General features: G+C 49.2%; 1 protein-coding gene across 1 annotated transcript in view; it reads left to right on the forward strand.

Annotated features, from left to right (window-relative positions):
* Positions 1–18628, forward strand: part of ATG16L2 (autophagy related 16 like 2) — a 122706-nt gene that overhangs the window by 29259 nt on the left and 74819 nt on the right. Inside the window, exons 4-9 of the mRNA XM_040339781.1 lie at positions 813–886; positions 1488–1730; positions 2860–2925; positions 7307–7405; positions 10519–10581; positions 18430–18538. Of these exons, the coding sequence (XP_040195715.1) occupies positions 813–886; positions 1488–1730; positions 2860–2925; positions 7307–7405; positions 10519–10581; positions 18430–18538 (654 nt within the window). The remainder of the gene's footprint in view (positions 1–812; positions 887–1487; positions 1731–2859; positions 2926–7306; positions 7406–10518; positions 10582–18429; positions 18539–18628) is intronic.

Here is an 18628-nt window from a genome sequence, read left to right on the forward strand (position 1 = left end):
ACTCAGCACAGGGATGGTGGGAACCCCTCATAATGGGCACAGCGGGTGTACAGACCCGGGAACTCAGCACAGGGATGGTGGGAACCCCTCATAATGGGCACAGCGGGTGTACAGACCCGGAAACTCAGCACAGGGATGGTGGGAACCTCTCATAATGGGCACAGCGGGTGTACAGACCCGGGAACTCAGCACGGGGATGGTGGGAACCTCTCATAATGGGCACAGCGGGTGTACAGACCCGGAAACTCAGCACAGGGATGGTGGGAACCTCTCATAATGGGCACAGCGGGTGTACAGACCCGGGAACTCAGCACAGGGATGGTGGGAACCCCTCATAATGGGCACAGCGGGTGTACAGACTCGGGAACTCAGCACAGGGATGGAGGGAACCCCTCATAATGGGCACAGCGGGTGTACAGACCCGGGAACTCAGCACAGGGATGGTGGGAACCCCTCATAATGGGCACAGCGGGTGTACAGACCCAGGAACTCAGCACAGGGATGGTGGGAACCCCTCATAATGGGCACAGCGGGTGTACAGACCCGGGAACTCAGCACAGGGATGGTGGGAACCCCTCATAATGGGCACAGCGGGTGTACAGACCCGGGAACTCAGCACAGGGATGGTGGGAACCCCTCATAATGGGCACAGCGGGTGTACAGACCCGGGAACTCAGCACAGGGATGGTGGGAACCCCTCATAATGGGCACAGCGGGTGTACAGACCCGGGAACTCAGCACAGGGATGGTGGGAACCTGATTCTGTTTAGGGATCTGACTCCTGCTGATTTTATGGATGATTTTTTTGGCAGTTGGCGTTTGAAGCCTGCGAGCGAAAGAAACGAGTGCAGGAGAGAGATGATTGGCTGAAGAAGCAGAACACCAGGTGAGTGCCGGGGGTTTCATGTGGTTATTTGGGTGTTAATGAAATATCGCACAATATTATCTCATATACTGTAAAGTGCAGGTGGTGAGTTATAAAGAGGAGCAGCCATTGCCAGCCGACTCAAAGCCAGCTGCTGCTCTGAAAGAGACCAGGCTGGGGAGATCAGATTACACGGAATGCAGAAAAACACTTCTCCCTTTCCTAGCAGATCTGGTTGGCATAATAATGCATTCACAGGCTGGTAATAAACAGGCAGCCAGTGCTGGGCCCTTCTAGTTAAAAAGACCGGCGTGCTTTACAAGATGAGGGTCACGGGTGCATCTAAGATGAGGGTCAAGGTTACATACTGTACCCATTGCGTATCTCCAAGGTTTTCAGTTTTGCCCAAAGTGTGATGCACACCAGTCCTACACTTGCCCATTGCAGTGCATTTATTATAATGGGACCCCAGTGCACTATGGTGATGCAGCTCCGGTGCACGACGCGTTTTGGCACACCACACAGCACAGATGTGGATGGGCCCTTAAAGAAATTAAAGGTACTTAATGTTGGGTGTGTCCACTGGAATGTCTGACCCGGACGTTGGTCTTCCTCCAAACAGGATAGCGGAGCTCTTGGATGAGGAGGAGACGCGTCGGGCACAGCGGCAGTGTCTGGAGGAGGAGGAGGTCTGGCTGGTCTGCGAGAACGCTGACCTGAAGGAGAAGTATGACCACCTGCTGACCCATCGCCTCTGGATGGAGCAGGAGCTGCAAGATAAGGAGATGGAGCAGAGGGAAATGATCGAGAAAATGACTACGAAGAAGGCCATCCAGGCAGAGCAGCAGAACAACATGAATGAGAGGTGAGAGCGGGAGCGCACCTGGGCGTGAAACGGGCACAAACCTGGGCAAGCTGGACTGGGGCCAAGGTGTCAGGGACAATCGCATGAAAAAAAATGTAACTTGTCTATTGGGGTTATGGGGAGACACAGGTGAAGTGTTGGGGTTGTGGGGAGACGCAGGTGAAGTGTTGGGGTTATGGGGAGACACAGGTGAAGTGTCGGGGTTATGGGGAGACACAGGTGAAGTGTCGGGTTTATGGAGGGAGACACAGGTGAAATGTTGGGGTTATGGGGAGGCACAGGTGAAGTGTTGGGGTTATGGGGGGACACAGGTGAAGTGTTGGGGTTATGGGGGGACACAGGTGAAGTGTTGGGGTTATGGGGGGACACAGGGGAAGTGTTGGGGTTATGGGGAGACACAGGTGAAGTGTTGGGGTTATGGGGGGACACAGGTGAAGTATTGGGGTTATGGGGGGACACAGGTGAAGTGTTGGGGTTATGGGGGGACACAGGTGAAGTGTTGGGGTTATGGGGGGACACAGGTGAAGTGTTGGGGTTATGGGGGGACACAGGGGAAGTGTTGGGGTTATGGGGAGACACAGGTGAAGTGTTGGGGTTATGGGGAGTCACAGGTGAAGTGTTGGGGTTATGGGGAGTCACAGGTGAAGTGTTGGGGTTATGGAGAGACACAGGTGAAGTGTTGGGGTTATGGGGAGTCACAGGTGAAGTGTTGGGGTTATGGAGAGACACAGGTGAAGTGTTGGGTTTATGGGGAGGCACAGGTGAAGTGTTGGGGTTATGGAGAGACACAGGTGAAGTGTCGGGTTTATGGGGAGACACAGGTGAAGTGTTGGGTTTATGGGGAGACACAGGTGAAGTGTTGGGGTTATGGGGAGACACAGGTGAAGTGTTGGGGTTATGGGGAGACACAGGTGAAGTGTTGGGGTTATGGGGAGACACAGGTGAAGTGTTGGGGTTATGGGGAGACACAGGTGAAGTGTCGGGGTTATGGGGAGACACAGGTGAAGTGTCGGGGTTATGGGGAGGCACAGGTGAAGTGTTGGGGTTTTGGGGAGGCACAGGTGAAGTATTCTGTTACACTTTATAATTTTATCATTTTTATGGGTGAAATCTGTTTGGTGTTTTGTAGGCGGTGGAAAGAGATGTGGACGCGCACGGTCAAAAAAGCGTTAACGAAAACGCTTAGCGCTGAAGGGTGAGTCATCGCGGCCTCGCTGAGGGGGATTTTTTTTATCCCCGGGATTAATGTTACTGGCGGTGAGATTTATTTTTTATTTTTTATGGTTTTCTGTTGTGCGCCATACGATGAACTCCATACTTTTTACTTTGCAGAGGCTCTATAGACGATTCGCAGATTTTGTTCTCCTCGTGCTGGCTGAACCCCATTTCTGATATGTCATAATGTAAGACTCCTCCCCCTACTTTGCTGGCCACACCCCATTCCTATTATCTGTCACACTCCTCGCTCTCTGCACTGTTGGCCACACCCTATTCCTGCCATATCTGTTATTCTCTAAGAGTCCTCCCCTTCAGTGCTGTAGGCCACAACCCATTCCCACCCTATACTGTAAGCCCCCCCCCCCCCCCCACACTGCTGGTCACACCCTGTTCCCGCTATATCATTTATTATGTAAGACTCCTCCCCCTGTGCACTTCTGATCACACCCTATTCTTACTATATCTGTAATACTGTAAGGCTCCTCCCCTCTGTAATGCCTGCCACACCCCATTCCTGTTATATCTGTAATACTGTAAGGCTCCTCCCCTCTGTAATGCCTGCCACACCCCATTCCTGTTATATCTGTAATACTGTAAGGCTCCTCCCCTCTGTAATGCCTGCCACACCCCATTCCTGTTATATCTGTAATACTGTAAGGCTCCTCCCCTCTGTAATGCCTGCCACACCCCATTCCTGTTATATCTGTAATACTGTAAGGCTCCTCCCCTCAGTAATGCTTGCCACACCCCATTCCTGTTATATCTGTAATACTGTAAGGCTCCTCCCCTCAGTAATGCTTGCCACGCCCCATTCCTGTTATATCTGTAATACTGTAAGACTCCACCCCTTCAGTACTGCTGACCACACCTTTGTTTTTGTTATATGTGGTGCTGTAAGGCTCCTCCCTCTGCACTGCCAACCATTCCCCTTTCCTGCTATATCTGTAATACTCTAAAACTCCGCCCCTTCAGTACTGCTGACCACACCTCATTCCTTTTTATCTGTCATACTGTAGGACTCCTCCCTGCTGGCCACACCCTATTTTTGCTATATTTGTAATACTGTAAGACTCCTCCCCTCTGTAATGATGACCACACCTCATTTCTGTTATATCTGTAATACTGTAAGACTCCTCCCCTCTGTAATGACGACCACACCTCATTTCTGTTATATCTGTCATACTGTAAGACTCCTCCCCTCTGTAATGACGACCACACCTCATTTCTGTTATATCTGTCATACTGTAAGACTCCTCCCCTCTGTAATGACGACCACACCTCATTTCTGTTATATCTGTCATACTGTAAGACTCCTCCCCTCTGTAATGATGACCACACCTCATTTCGGTTACATCTGACTGTCATACTGTAAGACTCCTCCCTTCGGGAACACTTGCCGCACCCCATTTCTGTTGTATTTGTAATACTGTAAGACTCCACCCCTTCAGTACTGCTGGCCTCACCCCATTCCAGTTATATCTGTAATACTGTAAGACTCCTGCCCATCTGCCCTACAGACCACACCCCATTCTTGTTATAGCTGTAATACGGTAAGACTCCGCCCCTTCAGTATTGATAACCACACCCCATTCCAGTTATATCTGTAATACTATAAGACTCCTCCCCTTCAGTACTGCCGGCCACACCCTATATATTCCTTTATGTCATATTGTAAGACTCCTCCCTGCTGACCACACCCCATCCCTGCTATAGCTGTCATACTGTAAGACTCCTCCCCTCTGTAATGCTGACCACACCCCATTTTTGTTATATCTGTAAGACTGAGTTCTGCCTATGTGCACTACAGACCACACCCCATTCTTGTTATAGCTGTAATACGGTAAGTCTCCGCCCCTTCAGTATTGATAACCACACCCCATTCCAGTTATATTTGTAATACTAGAAGATTCCTCCCATTCAGTACTGCTGGCCACACCGTCTTTGTGTTATATCTGTAAGACTCCTGCCTATGTGCACTAAAGACCACACCCCATTCTTGTTATATCTGTAATACGGTAAGACTCCGCCTCTTCAGTATTTATAACCACACCCCATGGCTACACCTCATTCCTGCTATATCTGTAATGTAAGACTCCTCCCCCTCTGCACTGCTGACCACACCCATTCACATTATTTTACATACGGTAAGACTCCTCCCCCTCAGCACTGCTGGCTACACCTCATTCCTGCTATATCTGTAATGTAATACTCCTCCCCCTCTGTAATGCTGACCACACCCCATTTTTGTTATATCTGCAATACTGTAAGACTGAGTCCTGCCTATGTGCACTACAGACCACACCCCATTCTTGTTATAGCTGTAATACGGTAAGACTCCACCCCTTCTGTATTGATAACCACACCCCATTCCAGTTATAACTGTAATACTATAAGACTCCTCCCCTTCAGTGCTGCTGGCCACACCTTATATATTCCTTTATGTCATATTGTAGGACTCCTCCCTGCTGACCACACCCCATCCCTGCTATAGCTGTCATACTGTAAGACTCCTCCCCTCTGTAATGCTGACAACACCCCCTTTGTGTTATATCTGTAATACTGTAAGACTCCTTGCCTATGTGCACTACAGACCACACCCCATTCTTGTTATAGCTGTTATACGGTAAGACTCAGCCTCTTCAGTATTGATAACCACACCCCATGGCTACACCTCATTCCTGCTATATCTGTAATGTAAGACTCCTCCCCCTCTGCACTGCTGACCACACCCATTCACATTATTTGTCATACGGTAAGACTCCTCCCCCTCAGCACTGCTGGCTACACCTCATTCCTGCTATATCTGTAATGTAAGACTCCTCCCCCTCTGTAATGCTGACCACACCCCATTTGTGTTATATCTGTAATACTGTAAGACCCCTTGCCTATGTGCACCACAGACCACACCCCATTCTTGTTATAGCTGTAATACGGTAAGACTCCGCCCCTTCAGTATTGATAACCACACCCCATGGCTACACCTCATTCCTGCTATATCTGTAATGTAAGACTCCTCCCCCTCTGCACTGCTGACCACACCCATTCACATTATTTGTCATACGGTAAGACTCCTCCCCCTCAGCACTGCTGGCTACACCTCATTCCTGCTATATCTGTAATGTAAGACTCCTCCCCCTCTGCACTGCTGACCACACCCATTCACATTATTTGTCATGTTGCACTGCTGGCCACACCCCTCGGCGCACCATCTTCTGTTTCCTGTCTATAATTTCGGAGACCTAGGAGTACGTTCCGTGTATCCAGCTGTAGCATCAGATCAGTACTCTGCTATCACATAATATACTACCTACTCCTCCACCTCCAGCATGGGCGAGAAGTACAGGTCTATGCTGGGTTCATTGTGATGTCATGTCTGACATCACAGAAGTAAGGCAAGGAATGGCGGGAAAGGGGGGGGGTGTGTCCTACTGGATACAAAGGTGGTGGGAACCCCTTCACATAGGGGCCCCAACCTATTTCGAGGTTTCCATTGTTAATGAATGTTGGATATCTTTCAGGTCCATTCAGTACACACAGAAGAACGTCCCACCAGAGTAAGGACAACCCAGACCTCGGGTCATACGTTTCTGTGTGTAGTGTCAGAAGTAAGGCAAGGAATGGCGGGTAAGGGGGGGGGGGGGTCCTACTCAGAAGAACATCCCACCAGAGTAAGGACAACCCTGACCTCAGGCCATACGTTTCTGTGTGTAGTGTCAGAAGTAAGGCAAGGAATGGCGGGTAAGGGGGGGGGAGTCCTACTCAGAAGAACATCCCACCAGAGTAAGGACAACCCTGACCTCAGGCCATACGTTTCTGTGTGTAGTGTCAGAAGTAAGGCAAGGAATGGCGGGTAAGGGGGGGGGGGGGAGTCCTACTCAGAAGAACATCCCATCAAGGACAACCCAGACCTCGGGTCATACGTTTCTGTGTGTAGTGTCAGTTAGAGAGAGACAGTCTGCAAGTAAGCAGTTGCTGCCGGCTCCCCCAGCACGGTGTTGAAGACCATCTTACAGCACACTGAGGGACGACGGCTAAGGACCACCTGAGATGTCTGTGTACCCCAGAAAGAGAAAACCGAATTATCGAGTAATAAACCCATGACCATCCCCACTTTGTGATATTTAAGGGTAGACCTCAGTACGTATCCGCAGTTCCCTCAATGGAATGAATAGCAGGAAACCAGAAAACTCCGGTGTGATTGTCACTCGCTGGCCGGTCACTGCATGTTCTGGTGTTTTGTCACGAGGGTGGTGTTTGGTGAAGGAACCAATGACAAAAAAAAAAAAATTGCATCCCTTTTATTTTAGTAGCAGGTTTCTTTCGGGTCATTGAATTGTAAAATTTTCTCGAATTTGCAGAGACATCCGGCAGCATCGCTCTTCAGATCCGCTGGATTCCAGAAGTCTGGATTGGTCCGGGAGCCTGGAAGGGGGAAAAATGCAGCCCAAGAAGAACAGGCAGGTGTCTCCTTCATCTCTACTCTGGTAATCTGCCCCCAAGTTGCTGAAAGACCTTTGCCCCCCGAGGTGCTGGAAGACCTTTTCCCCCCAAGGTGCTCAAAGACCTTTGCCCCCAAGGTGCTCAAAGACCTTTGCCCCCAAGGTGCTGGAAGACCTTTGCCCTTGAGGTGCCATAAAACCTTTTCCCCTGAGGTGCCGAAAGACTTTTCCCACCCCCCCAGGTGCTGAAAGACCTTCCCCCCCCAGGTGCTGAAAGACCTTTCCCCCCCCGAGGTGCTGAAAGACCTCCCCCCCCCCCGAGGTGCTGAAAGACTTTTCCCCCCGAGGTGCTTAAAGACTTTTCCCCCCGAGGTGCTGAAAGACCTTTCCCCCCCCGAGGTGCTGAAAGACCTTTCCCCCCCCGAGGTGCTGAAAGACCTTTCCCCCCCCGAGGTGCTGAAAGACCTTTCCCCCCCCGAGGTGCTGAAAGACCTTTCCCCCCCGAGGTGCCCGAAAAGACCTTTTCCCCCCCGAGGTGCCGAAAGACCTTTCCCCCCCCCTGAGGTGCTGAAAGACCTTTCCCCCCCCCTGAGGTGCTGAAAGACCTTTCCCCCCCCTGAGGTGCTGAAAGACCTTTCCCCCCCCTGAGGTGCTGAAAGACCTTTCCCCCCCCTGAGGTGCTGAAAGACCTTTCCCCCCCCTGAGGTGCTGAAAGACCTTTCCCCCCCCTGAGGTGCTGAAAGACCTTTCCCCCCCCTGAGGTGCTGAAAGACCTTTCCCCCCCCTGAGGTGCTGAAAGACCTTTCCCCCCCTGAGGTGCTGAAAGACCTTTCCCCCCCCTGAGGTGCTGAAAGACCTTTCCCCCCCCTGAGGTGCTGAAAGACCTTTCCCCCCCGAGGTGCCTGAAAGACCTCCCCCCCCCCAGGTGCCGAAAGACCTTTTCCTCCCCCGAGGTGCCGAAAGACCTTTCCCCCCCCCCCCCGAGGTGCCGAAAGACCTTTTCCCCCCCGAGGTGCCGAAAGACCTTTTCCCCCCCGAGGTGCCGAAAGACCTTTCCCCCCCCGAGGTGCCGAAAGACCTTTTCCCCCCCCGAGGTGCCGAAAGACCTTTCCCCCCCCCCCCCCCCGAGGTGCCCGAAAGACCTTCCCCCCCCCCCCGAGGTGCCGAAAGACCTTTCCCCCCCCCCCCCCAGGTGCCGAAAAGACCCTTTCCCCCCCCCCCGAGTGCCGAAAGACCTTCCCCCCCCCCCCCGAGGTGCCGAAAGACCTTTCCCCCCCCGAGGTGCCGAAAGACCTTTTCCCCCCCGAGGTGCCGAAAGACCTTTTCCCCCCGAGGTGCCGAAAGACCTTTCCCCCCCGAGGTGCCGAAAGACCTTTTCCTCCCCGAGGTGCCGAAAGACCTTTTCCCCCCCGAGGTGCCGAAAGACCTTTCCCCCCCCCCTGAGGTGCTGAAAGACCTTTCCCCCCCCCTGAGGTGCTGAAAGACCTTTCCCCCCCCCCCTGAGGTGCTGAAAGACCTTTCCCCCCCCCTGAGGTGCTGAAAGACCTTCCCCCCCCCCCTGAGGTGCTGAAAGACCTTTCCCCCCCCTGAGGTGCTGAAAGACCTTTCCCCCCCTGAGGTGCCGAAAGACCTCCCCCCCCCCCCCCCCCTTTGCCGAAAGACCCTTTCCCCCCCCGCGGTGCCGAAAGACATTCCCCCCCCCCCCCCCGAGGTGCCGAAAGACCTTTTCCCCCCCGAGGTGCCGAGAAAGACCTTTTCCCCCCCGAGGTGCCGAAAGACCTTTTCCCCCCCGAGGTGCCGAAAGACCTTTTCCCCCCGGGTCGAGCCTTTCCCCCCCCCCCGAGGTGCCGAAAGACCGTTCCCCCCCCCGAGGTGGCTGAAAGCCCTTCTCTCCCCCCCCCCGAGGTGCCGAAAGACCTTTCCCCCCCCGAGTGCCGAAAGACCTTTCCCCCCCCCGAGGTGCCGAAAGACCCTTTTCCCCCCCGAGGTGCCGAAAGACCTTTTCCCCCCGAGGTGCCGAAAGACCTTTTCCCCCCCGAGGTGCCGAAAGACCTTTTCCCCCCCGAGGTGCCGAAAGACCTTTCCCCCCCGAGGTGCCGAAAGACCTTTCCCCCCCCCCCCCTGAGGTGCCGAAAGACCTTTGCCCTTGAGGTGCCGAAAGACCTTTGCCCTTGAGGTGCTGAAAGACCTTTGCCCCTGAGGTGCTGAAAGACCTTTGCCCCCGAGGTGCCGAAAAACCTTTGGCGCCAGGGAGCTGAACAACCTCTGCTCCTGAGGTGCCAAAAGACCTTTTCCCTCAAGGTGCTGAAAAACCTCCACCCCCGAGGTGCTGATAGACCTCAGAGACCGTTCCTCAGAAATGTTTGGTGAATGCCTGTACGCCTGAGGTCTCCACCCAACCCTACCCCACCGGAGCCTTCTTATGAACAGAGCTGGTCAGCTATCTGGAACAGAGTTGGATTTAGGCAGGCGGGGGCCTAGGCAAGGTATCATCACTGGCCTCCCTACATATCCCTCGAAGGAGGTGCACAGCTTTGACCCAACTTGCACTATCCACTTACTTTACTGCAGGATAATGATGGTTGCAGCTGGCTCCCATGGACCTCCAATGGGCCCCAGGTTCCTACCAAGGTTGGCCAGGGCCCCGAATGGCTACTCCCCCCCCCCCCCTTCTTTTTTAATATTTTTTTTATATAATTTTCTTTATTTCTTTTTTTTTTAAAGGGCCCCCAGCTTCTCAATTTCAGGCGGCAGCCCCCCCCCCCCTCCCCGGTTCTCTGCTCCAGGGGGCCCATGCCTGAAGCTGTGTAGGGGGCCCATAATTCCGTGATGGCGGCCCTGTTCGTCTGTACGGAGAAAAAAACACGCATGCTCGAAAACAATTCAACGCATGCTCGGAAGCATTGAGCTTAATTTTTCTCGGCCAGTCGTAGTGTTGGACGTCACCACGTTTTGGGCTGTCTGAATTTGGTGCGACCGCGCGTATGCAAGGCGGCTTGAGCGGAATTCCGTCGGGAAAACCCGTGTGCGTTTATTCCGAGGGGGAAAAAAAAAACGATCGTGGTGTACGGGGCATTTTTATCTGTTCTTGTCGATCTGCTCCACTCTGAACAGTAACTGTCTTGTTGCAGGTCGCAGTCTATGATCGCGTTGGGTTCCTCCAGATTGCTGGGAGCCGTCAAAAATTTGTTTGAGTGAGTACAACTTTATTGATCCCTGTTTAGATACAAATAGCCGATGTGAAGTTTTTTTTATCTGTAATTTATTTTATGTAAAATGTATTAAACATTAAACTTTGATTTTTTTTTTTATATATAATTAACATTTTTCTTTTAATGTAATTTATCTGACGACAGCTGTATTTTTATCTCTTTTGGATATGAAATGTATTTTATTTATCTATTTATAATTATTGGGGTAGATTCAGGTACCTTTTGCTCATTTTTTACGGAGGCGCAGGGCAACGTTTTTGCCCTGCGCCCCCGCAAATTTTCTGCGCTACCCGCGATTCACGGAGCAGTAGCTCCGTAAATTGCGTGGGCGCTCCGGCAAAATGCCCGGCTTAAGCGCGCGCAATTTAAATGATCCCGTAGGGGGCGGGAATCATTTAAATTTGGCGCGTTCCCGCGCGGAGCGTAGTGCGCATGCTCCGTCGGGAAACTTTCCCGACGTGCATTGCGGTAAATGACGTCGCAAGGACATAATTTGCTTCAAAGTGAACGTGAATGGCGTCCAGCGCCATTCACGATTCACTTACGCAAACTACGTAAAGTTCAAATTTCGCAACGCGGGAACGATGGGTATACGTAACATTGGGTGCTCCTGCTAATAGCAGGGGCAGCCTTACGCGAAAACCGCCGTACGCAAACGACGTAAACTGCGTATGCAGGGCTCGCGTAACGTTGTGAATCGGCGTTAGTATGCAATTTGCATACTATACGCTGAGCACAACGGGAACGCCACCTAGCGGCCATCGCAAGAATGCAGCCTAAGATATGCGGGCATAAGAGCCTTATGCCACTCATATCTTAGGCTGCAGTCGGCGTAACGAGGTTCCTGAATCGGGAGCATTCGTTACGCCGGCGCAAGTAAGCAATTGCGCTGTGTAACCTATGGTTACGCAGGCGCAATTGCTCTCTGAATCCGGGCCATTATGTTTATCTATTTCTAATGCATTTTATTTGGGTATTTTATTTCTATAAAATATATTTTATACACATTTTATCAATGTGGTTGTAAACCTTTTACATATCCCACTTGAAGTGACTGGCCTCGGGTGATACGCAGAGATTAAACAAATCCTCCTCCATGAGTTGTACCTGTGTATTTGCAGCCATTTTCCGCTGTACGTTCTTGTAAAAGCAGAGATGGAAAAAAAAAATTCACGAACTCGCAAAGCAGGGGGTGGGGAACTGCGGTTACACACTGTAAAAGAGCTCTGAGAGCTGATTGGAGGGAAGGGAGGAAGGGACACATCCCCCTTACACAGCAAACAGGCTGTCAATCACAGACTGTGTGCGGGAGCTCTCGCCCCATGTACTTTTTAGCTCTTGGTTTCGGGAAAACTTGAAGGTGCTGATAGTAGAGGAACTAGACGGCAGAGAGAAATGACAGTTGGTGCTTTGGAAAGACACAGGTACACAATATAGAAATATCTGAGGTTTATAGCCACTTTAAACCTATTTTTTTTTTACATTTCTTTATTCTTTTTTTTTTTATGTTTTAGTCACAAAAAAAGAAAAATCAAACGTCAAATTCAGGCGGGGCCGGGCTGCCACTACCGGCCCCAAAAATGCAGTCTAAAATTTATACCTATTTTTTTATTAACTATAAATTGTATTTTAATAAAAAATTAACATTTTATTTTATTGCAATTTATTTTACAGCAAAATTTATCCTTTTAAATAAAAAATGCCTATTTTATAATGCAGTTTTTTTTTTAATTGTGTAATTTTATTTTATTTATATAAAATGTATTTAACAGTATATACATTTTGTTAAATATAACTTTTTTTTTTATTTTATTTACATTTTCAATTGTATTTTTTTGCAGTTTATATTACAACCACATTTATCCCTTTAGATATAAAATGTCTATTTGTAATGCAGTTTTTATTTTTATTTATTATTTATTTTTTTATTTTCACCTGAGAGAACACTATCATGAGACTTATTCACAGGGCTTTTTTTCAGGGGGAACTTGGTGGAACTCAGTTCCACCACCTCTGGCTCAGACCATTGGGGGGGTTTCTGTGTTTACAAGTGACAGCTCTACACTCTGTGTGTAACCCCCCCCCCCCCCCCCTAAACTCTGCACTCTGTATGTAATGCAATCCTGGTATTTAATGCCCCTTTAAGACCCTTCTACTGGCATGAAATTTGACTGACCACACACACTATTTGATGTAATTTGGAGGGTGTGTGTAGGGGGAGGGGTTTTGGGGGGGTCGTGGTTGAGTTCCAGCACCTATTGTTTGAGAAAAAAAGTCCTGCTTATTCAGATTTACGTTCATTCGCTGTCTCAAATATGGTTATCTCAAATATGGTTCACATCATTGTGGTATATTTTCTTGCTTTTTATTTGTATTGTTTTGTTTTTTTTTCGATTTTTTTTTTTTTCTTTTTTTTTTCTATTTCCCCTTTTTCTTTCCTTATTGTTTTCTTTTATTTATTTATTTTTTATTTAAAAAATAAGGAAAGAAAAAGGGGATTTTTTTTTTTATTATAATGTAGTTTTATACACATTTTAAACAAAAATAAACATTAATTGTATATACATTTTAAATTTTGTATTTTACTGTAATTTATTTTTCAGCGGTTATTTATCTCTTTAGATAAAAAATTAAAATAAAAAATATTTTGTAATGCAGTTGTTTTAACTTTGTAATTGTATTTTATTTTTATAAAATTGGATGGGATGTCTTAGCCTATGATATGTTCAAGATTATGTTCCACCACTGATACTGTGTGTTTTTTTTTTTTTTTCTACATTCTTTGCTGCGATCACGCTTTTAATTTATTCTATGGATTGTTGTACTTTTGTAATGAATATTTGTATATTTTTTTACACTATTATATCTTGGACTTTAATTGTCTCTAGTGCCAACCAAACAGTCCCTGTTCTTTTGGAGGTTATTCTGCTTCTATTTGACTTTGGGATGAAGGCACTCCCACCATGTTCCCATGTTTTTATTTATTTATTTATATATATATATATATATATATATAATGAAGTGTATATAAAACTCGTTATATTTAATAATTTATATTTAAAAATAATAATAAAAAAAGATATATATATATATAACGATGTATTTTATATCTTTTTTAATTTAATAATAATATATATTTTATAAAAATAAAAAATATATAAAATGCATACATACATGCACACACACATATATATATAACGTGTGTGCATGTATGTATGCATTTTATATATTTTTTATTTTTATAAAATATATATTATTATTAAATTAAAAAAGATATTAAATACAGGTGATCAAATACCACCAAAAAAAAGCTCTATTTGTGGGAAAAAAAGGACGCAGATTTTGTTTGGGAAAATTGATCTGGGCAGGAAGGGGGTGAAAATGCCCCGTATTGAAGTGGTTAAAGCATGAAACTGTCCCCCCCCCCCCCAAAAAAAACGTGTTTGAAAAATTGCTGTGCAAATACCATGCAAGATAAAAAGTTGCAATGGCCGCCGTTGTATTCTCTAGGGCAGTGATGGCGAACCTTGGCACCCCAGATGTTTTGGAACTACATTTCCCATGATCCTCAGGCTCTCTGCAGTGTAGTTGAGCATCATGGGAAATGTAGTTCCAAAACATCTGGGGTGCCGAGGTTCTCCATCACTGCTCTAGGGTCTCTGCTAAAAAAAACAAAAAAAAAAACAAATTTTGGGCTAGATTCAGATAGTCCTCCGATACGTTACGCCGCCGTAAATTAGGGCGCAAGTTCCGTATTCATAAAGAACTTGCGCCCTAAGTTAGGGCGGCGTAACGTATGAGGGCCCGCCTAATTCAAATGGGGATGATGTGGGCGTGTTTTATTTAAATTAATGGTGACCCCGCGTATTTTACGTTTTTTACGAACGGCGCATGCGTCGTTCGTAAAAGAATACCAGTGCACATGCTCGAAATTCCGCCGCAAATCGTCATTGCTTTCGTCGTGAGCGTAAATTACGTCCAGCCCTATTCGCGAACGACTTGCGCAAACGACGTAAAAAATTCAAAATTCGACGCAGGAACGACGTCCATACTTAACATTGCGTACGCCTCATAGAAGCAGGAGCAACGTTAAAAAAGCCTTACGCAAACGACGTAAAAAATTCCACCGGGCGCACGTACGTTTGTGAATCGGCGTATCTAGGTCATTTGCATATTCTACGCCGAAAACGACGGAAGCGCCACCTAGCGGCCAGCGTAAATATGCACCCTAAGATACGACGGCGTAAGAGACTTGCGCCAGTCGGTTTTTAGCCTAGTTTTGGCGTATCTTGCTTTCTGAATACAGAAAGAAGATACGCCGGCGCAAATTTGAATTTACGCGGCGTATCTGTAGATACGCCGGAGTAAATTCTTGCTGAATCTAGCCCATAGTGTTTGAGGGTTCCATGTAATTTTTAAAATTATAATTTTTACATGTAGGAGAGAAGTGTCAGAATTGGCCTGAATGCAAAGTGGTTAAATCGGGGCTCGACAAAATCTCAGTCGCAATTGCGCCAAGAAATTGTGACCTGGCGCCCGGGAAAGCTTAGGCCTGCAGAAGGCCGCAAAGCCATGGCCTCAATTACCGGCCGTCGCCCCCGCCGCCCCCAGCCGGTAATTAAGGCTACAGCCTTCTGCAGGCCTAAGCTTCCTTCTGTGATCTGGCGCCATCTTGTGGTGGCCGTTGGCATTACAAGTAAAACAGCAGTTCTAATGTGTTTTTCACTGCCATCTTCTTCCCTCTAATTAGAACCCCCAAACATTATATATATATTTTTTCTAACACCCTAGAGAATAAAATGGCGGTTGTTGCAATACTTTCTGTCACACCGTATTTGTGCAGCGGTCTTACAAGCGCACTTTTTTTGGGAAAAAATACACTTTTCTTAAATAAAAAATAAGACAACAGTAAAGTTAGCCCAATTTTTTTTTTATGTTGTGAAAGATAATGTTACGCCGAGTAAATTGATACCCAACATGTTACGCTTCAAAATTGCGTCCTCTCGTGGAACGCCGACAAACTTTTACCCTTAAAAATCTCCTCCATAGGCGACGTTTAAAAAATTCTACAGGTTGCATGTTTTTTGAGTTACAGAGGAGGTCTAGGGCTAGAATTATTGCTCTCGCTCTAACGGTCGCGGCGATACCTCACATGTGTGGTTTGAATACCGTTTACATATGCGGGCGCTGGTCACGTATGCGTTCGCTTCTGCGCGCAAGCTCGTCGGGACGGGGCGCGTTTTCTGGCTCCTAACTTTTTTAGCTGGCTCCTAGGTTCCAAGCAAATTTTTCAAACCCTGGGTTAAATCGCACACTGGTTGCATGCTTCCTACCCAGGGGCGGACTGACCATTCGGGCACTCGTGCACTGCCCGAGGGCCCCATGCCACTAGGGGGCCCCATCAGGGTTGCCAGCCTCAGTAAAACCAGGGACAGTATGTAAAAAATCTGGGTTTTTTAAAAATCCCAAGATTATAGCTGCCCAGTATCTTTTCAGTGTGTGTATGTGTATTCTGTGTGCATGTACACTGTGGGGTAGATTCAGGTAAAGGCGCGCACTGATGCGGCGGCGCAGCGTATCGTCTTTAGGCTACGCCGCCGTAAATTACAGGAGCAAGCGCTGTATTCACGAAGCACTTGCTCCGTAAGTTGCGGCGGCGTATTGTAAAAGGGGCCGGCGTAAGCGCGCGTAATTCAAATGATCCGGTAGGGGGCGAGGATCATTTAAATAAGGCGCGTTCCCGCGCCGAACGTCCTGCGCATGCGCCGTCCCTAAAATTTCCCGACGTGCATTGCGGTAAATGACGTCGCAAGGACGTCATTGGTTTCGACGTGAACGTAAATGGCGTCCAGCGCCATTCACGGACGACTTACGCAAAAGACGTAAAATTTTCAAATCGCGTCGCGGGAACGACGTCCATACTTAACATTGGCTGCGCCTCCTAATAGCAGGAGCAGCCCTACGCCGAAAAATCCTTAACGCAAACGACGTAAAAAACGAACGCCGGGCGCACGTACGTTTGTGAATCGGCGTATCTAAGAAATTAGCATATTCTACGCCGACAACAACGGAAACGCGCCCCTAGCGGCCAAAGTTATATTGCACACAATTCTACGCCGCCGCAATCAAGTTACGTCGGTGGAGGAAGCCTATTTTTTCAGCGTAACTGCCTTTGTGAATCGGGCCCCATAATCTCCCATTGCCCGTGAGCCCCATAATCTTCATTGCCCGTGAGCCCCATAATCTCCCATTGCCCGTGAGCCCCATAATCTCCCATTGCCCGTGAGCCCCATAATCTCCCATTGCCCGTGAGCCCCATAATCTCCCATTGCCCGTGAGCCCCATAATCTCCCATTGCCCGTGAGCCCCATAATCTCCCATTGCCCGTGGGCCCCATAATCTCCCATTGCCCGTGAGCCCCATAATCTCCCATTGCCCGTGAGCCCCATAATCTCCCATTGCCCGTGAGCCCCATAATCTCCCATTGCCCGTGAGCCCCATAATCTCCCATTGCCCGTGAGCCCCATAATCTCCCATTGCCCGTGAGCCCCATAATCTCCCATTGCCCGTGGGCCCCATAATCTCTCATTGCCCGTGGGCCCCATAATCTCCCATTGCCCGTGCGCCCCATAATCTCCCATTGCCCGTGAGCCCCATAATCTCCCATTGCCCGTGAGCCCCATAATCTCCCATTGCCCGTGAGCCCCATAATCTCCCATTGCCCGTGAGCCCCATAATCTCCCATTGCCCGTGGGCCCCATAATCTCCCATTGCCCGTGCGCCCCATAATCTCCTATTGCCCGTGCGCCCCATAATCTCCTATTGCCCGTGAGCCCCATAATCTCCCATTGCCCGTGAGCCCCATAATCTCCCATTGCCCGTGGGCCCCATAATCTCCCATTGCCCGTGAGCCCCATAATCTCCCATTGCCCGTGGGCTCCATAATCTTCATTGCCCGTGGGCCCCATAATCTCCCATTGCCCTTGGGCCCCATAATCTCCCATTGCCCGTGGGCCCCCATAATCTCCCATTGCCCGTGAGCCCCATAATCTCCCATTGCCCGTGGGCCCCATAATCTCTCATTGCCCGTGGGCCCCATAATCTCCCATCTCCCATTGCCCGTGGGCCCCATAATCTCCCATTGCCCGTGGGCCCCATAATCTCCCATTGCCCGTGGGCCCCCATAATCTCCCATTGCCTGTGAGCCCCATAATCTCCCGTTGCCCGTGGGCCCCATAATCTCCCATTGCCCGTGGGCCCCATAATCTCTCATTGCCCGTGGGCCCCATAATCTCCCATCTCCCATTGCCCGTGGGCCCCATAATCTCCCATTGCCCGTGGGCCCCATAATCTCCCATTGCCCGTGGGCCCCATAATCTCCCATTGCCCGTGGGCCCCATAATCTCCCATTGCCCGTGGGCCCCATAATCTCCCATTGCCCGTGGGCCCCATAATCTCCCATTGCCCGTGGGCCCCATAATCTCCCATTGCCCGTGGGCCCCATAATCTCCTATTGCCCGTGAGCCCCATAATCTCCCATTGCCCGCGGGCCCCATAATCTCCCATTGCCCGCGGGCCCCATAATCTCCCATTGCCCGTGGGCCCCATGATCTCTTATTGCCCGTGGGCCCCATAATCTCCCATTGAGTTGTCAGTCCGCCCCTGTTCCTACCTACTACAAGTGGATATCCCAATGGATATAAGAAGCCAGAGGAATGACCAGACTCCGCCCATAACTGTAATCTCACCTTCTGATTGGGGGGGGGGGGCCCTGTACAATTCTTCACCCGTGTCCCTTATGGTTTTGGTAATTCCATCCTCTGTGTGTAGTTTAAATTTCAGGAGGGATCAGACGGATTGCGAGATGGAAGAGCGCTGGTATCACCCGCGCTCGGTGTGCGTCGCGTGCAGTCCACCTAGGAGAGCGCTCTACAGTAAGGTGAGTCTTCATTGAGGTCCTCTCTATGCAATGGCGGCTCTAGGCTTTTGTGAGGCCTTAAGCATAACTTGGACACGGGGGCCCCACTCA

The sequence above is a fragment of the Rana temporaria genome, chromosome 2 (assembly GCF_905171775.1).
Source record: "Rana temporaria chromosome 2, aRanTem1.1, whole genome shotgun sequence".
NCBI lineage: Eukaryota > Metazoa > Chordata > Amphibia > Anura > Ranidae > Rana > Rana temporaria.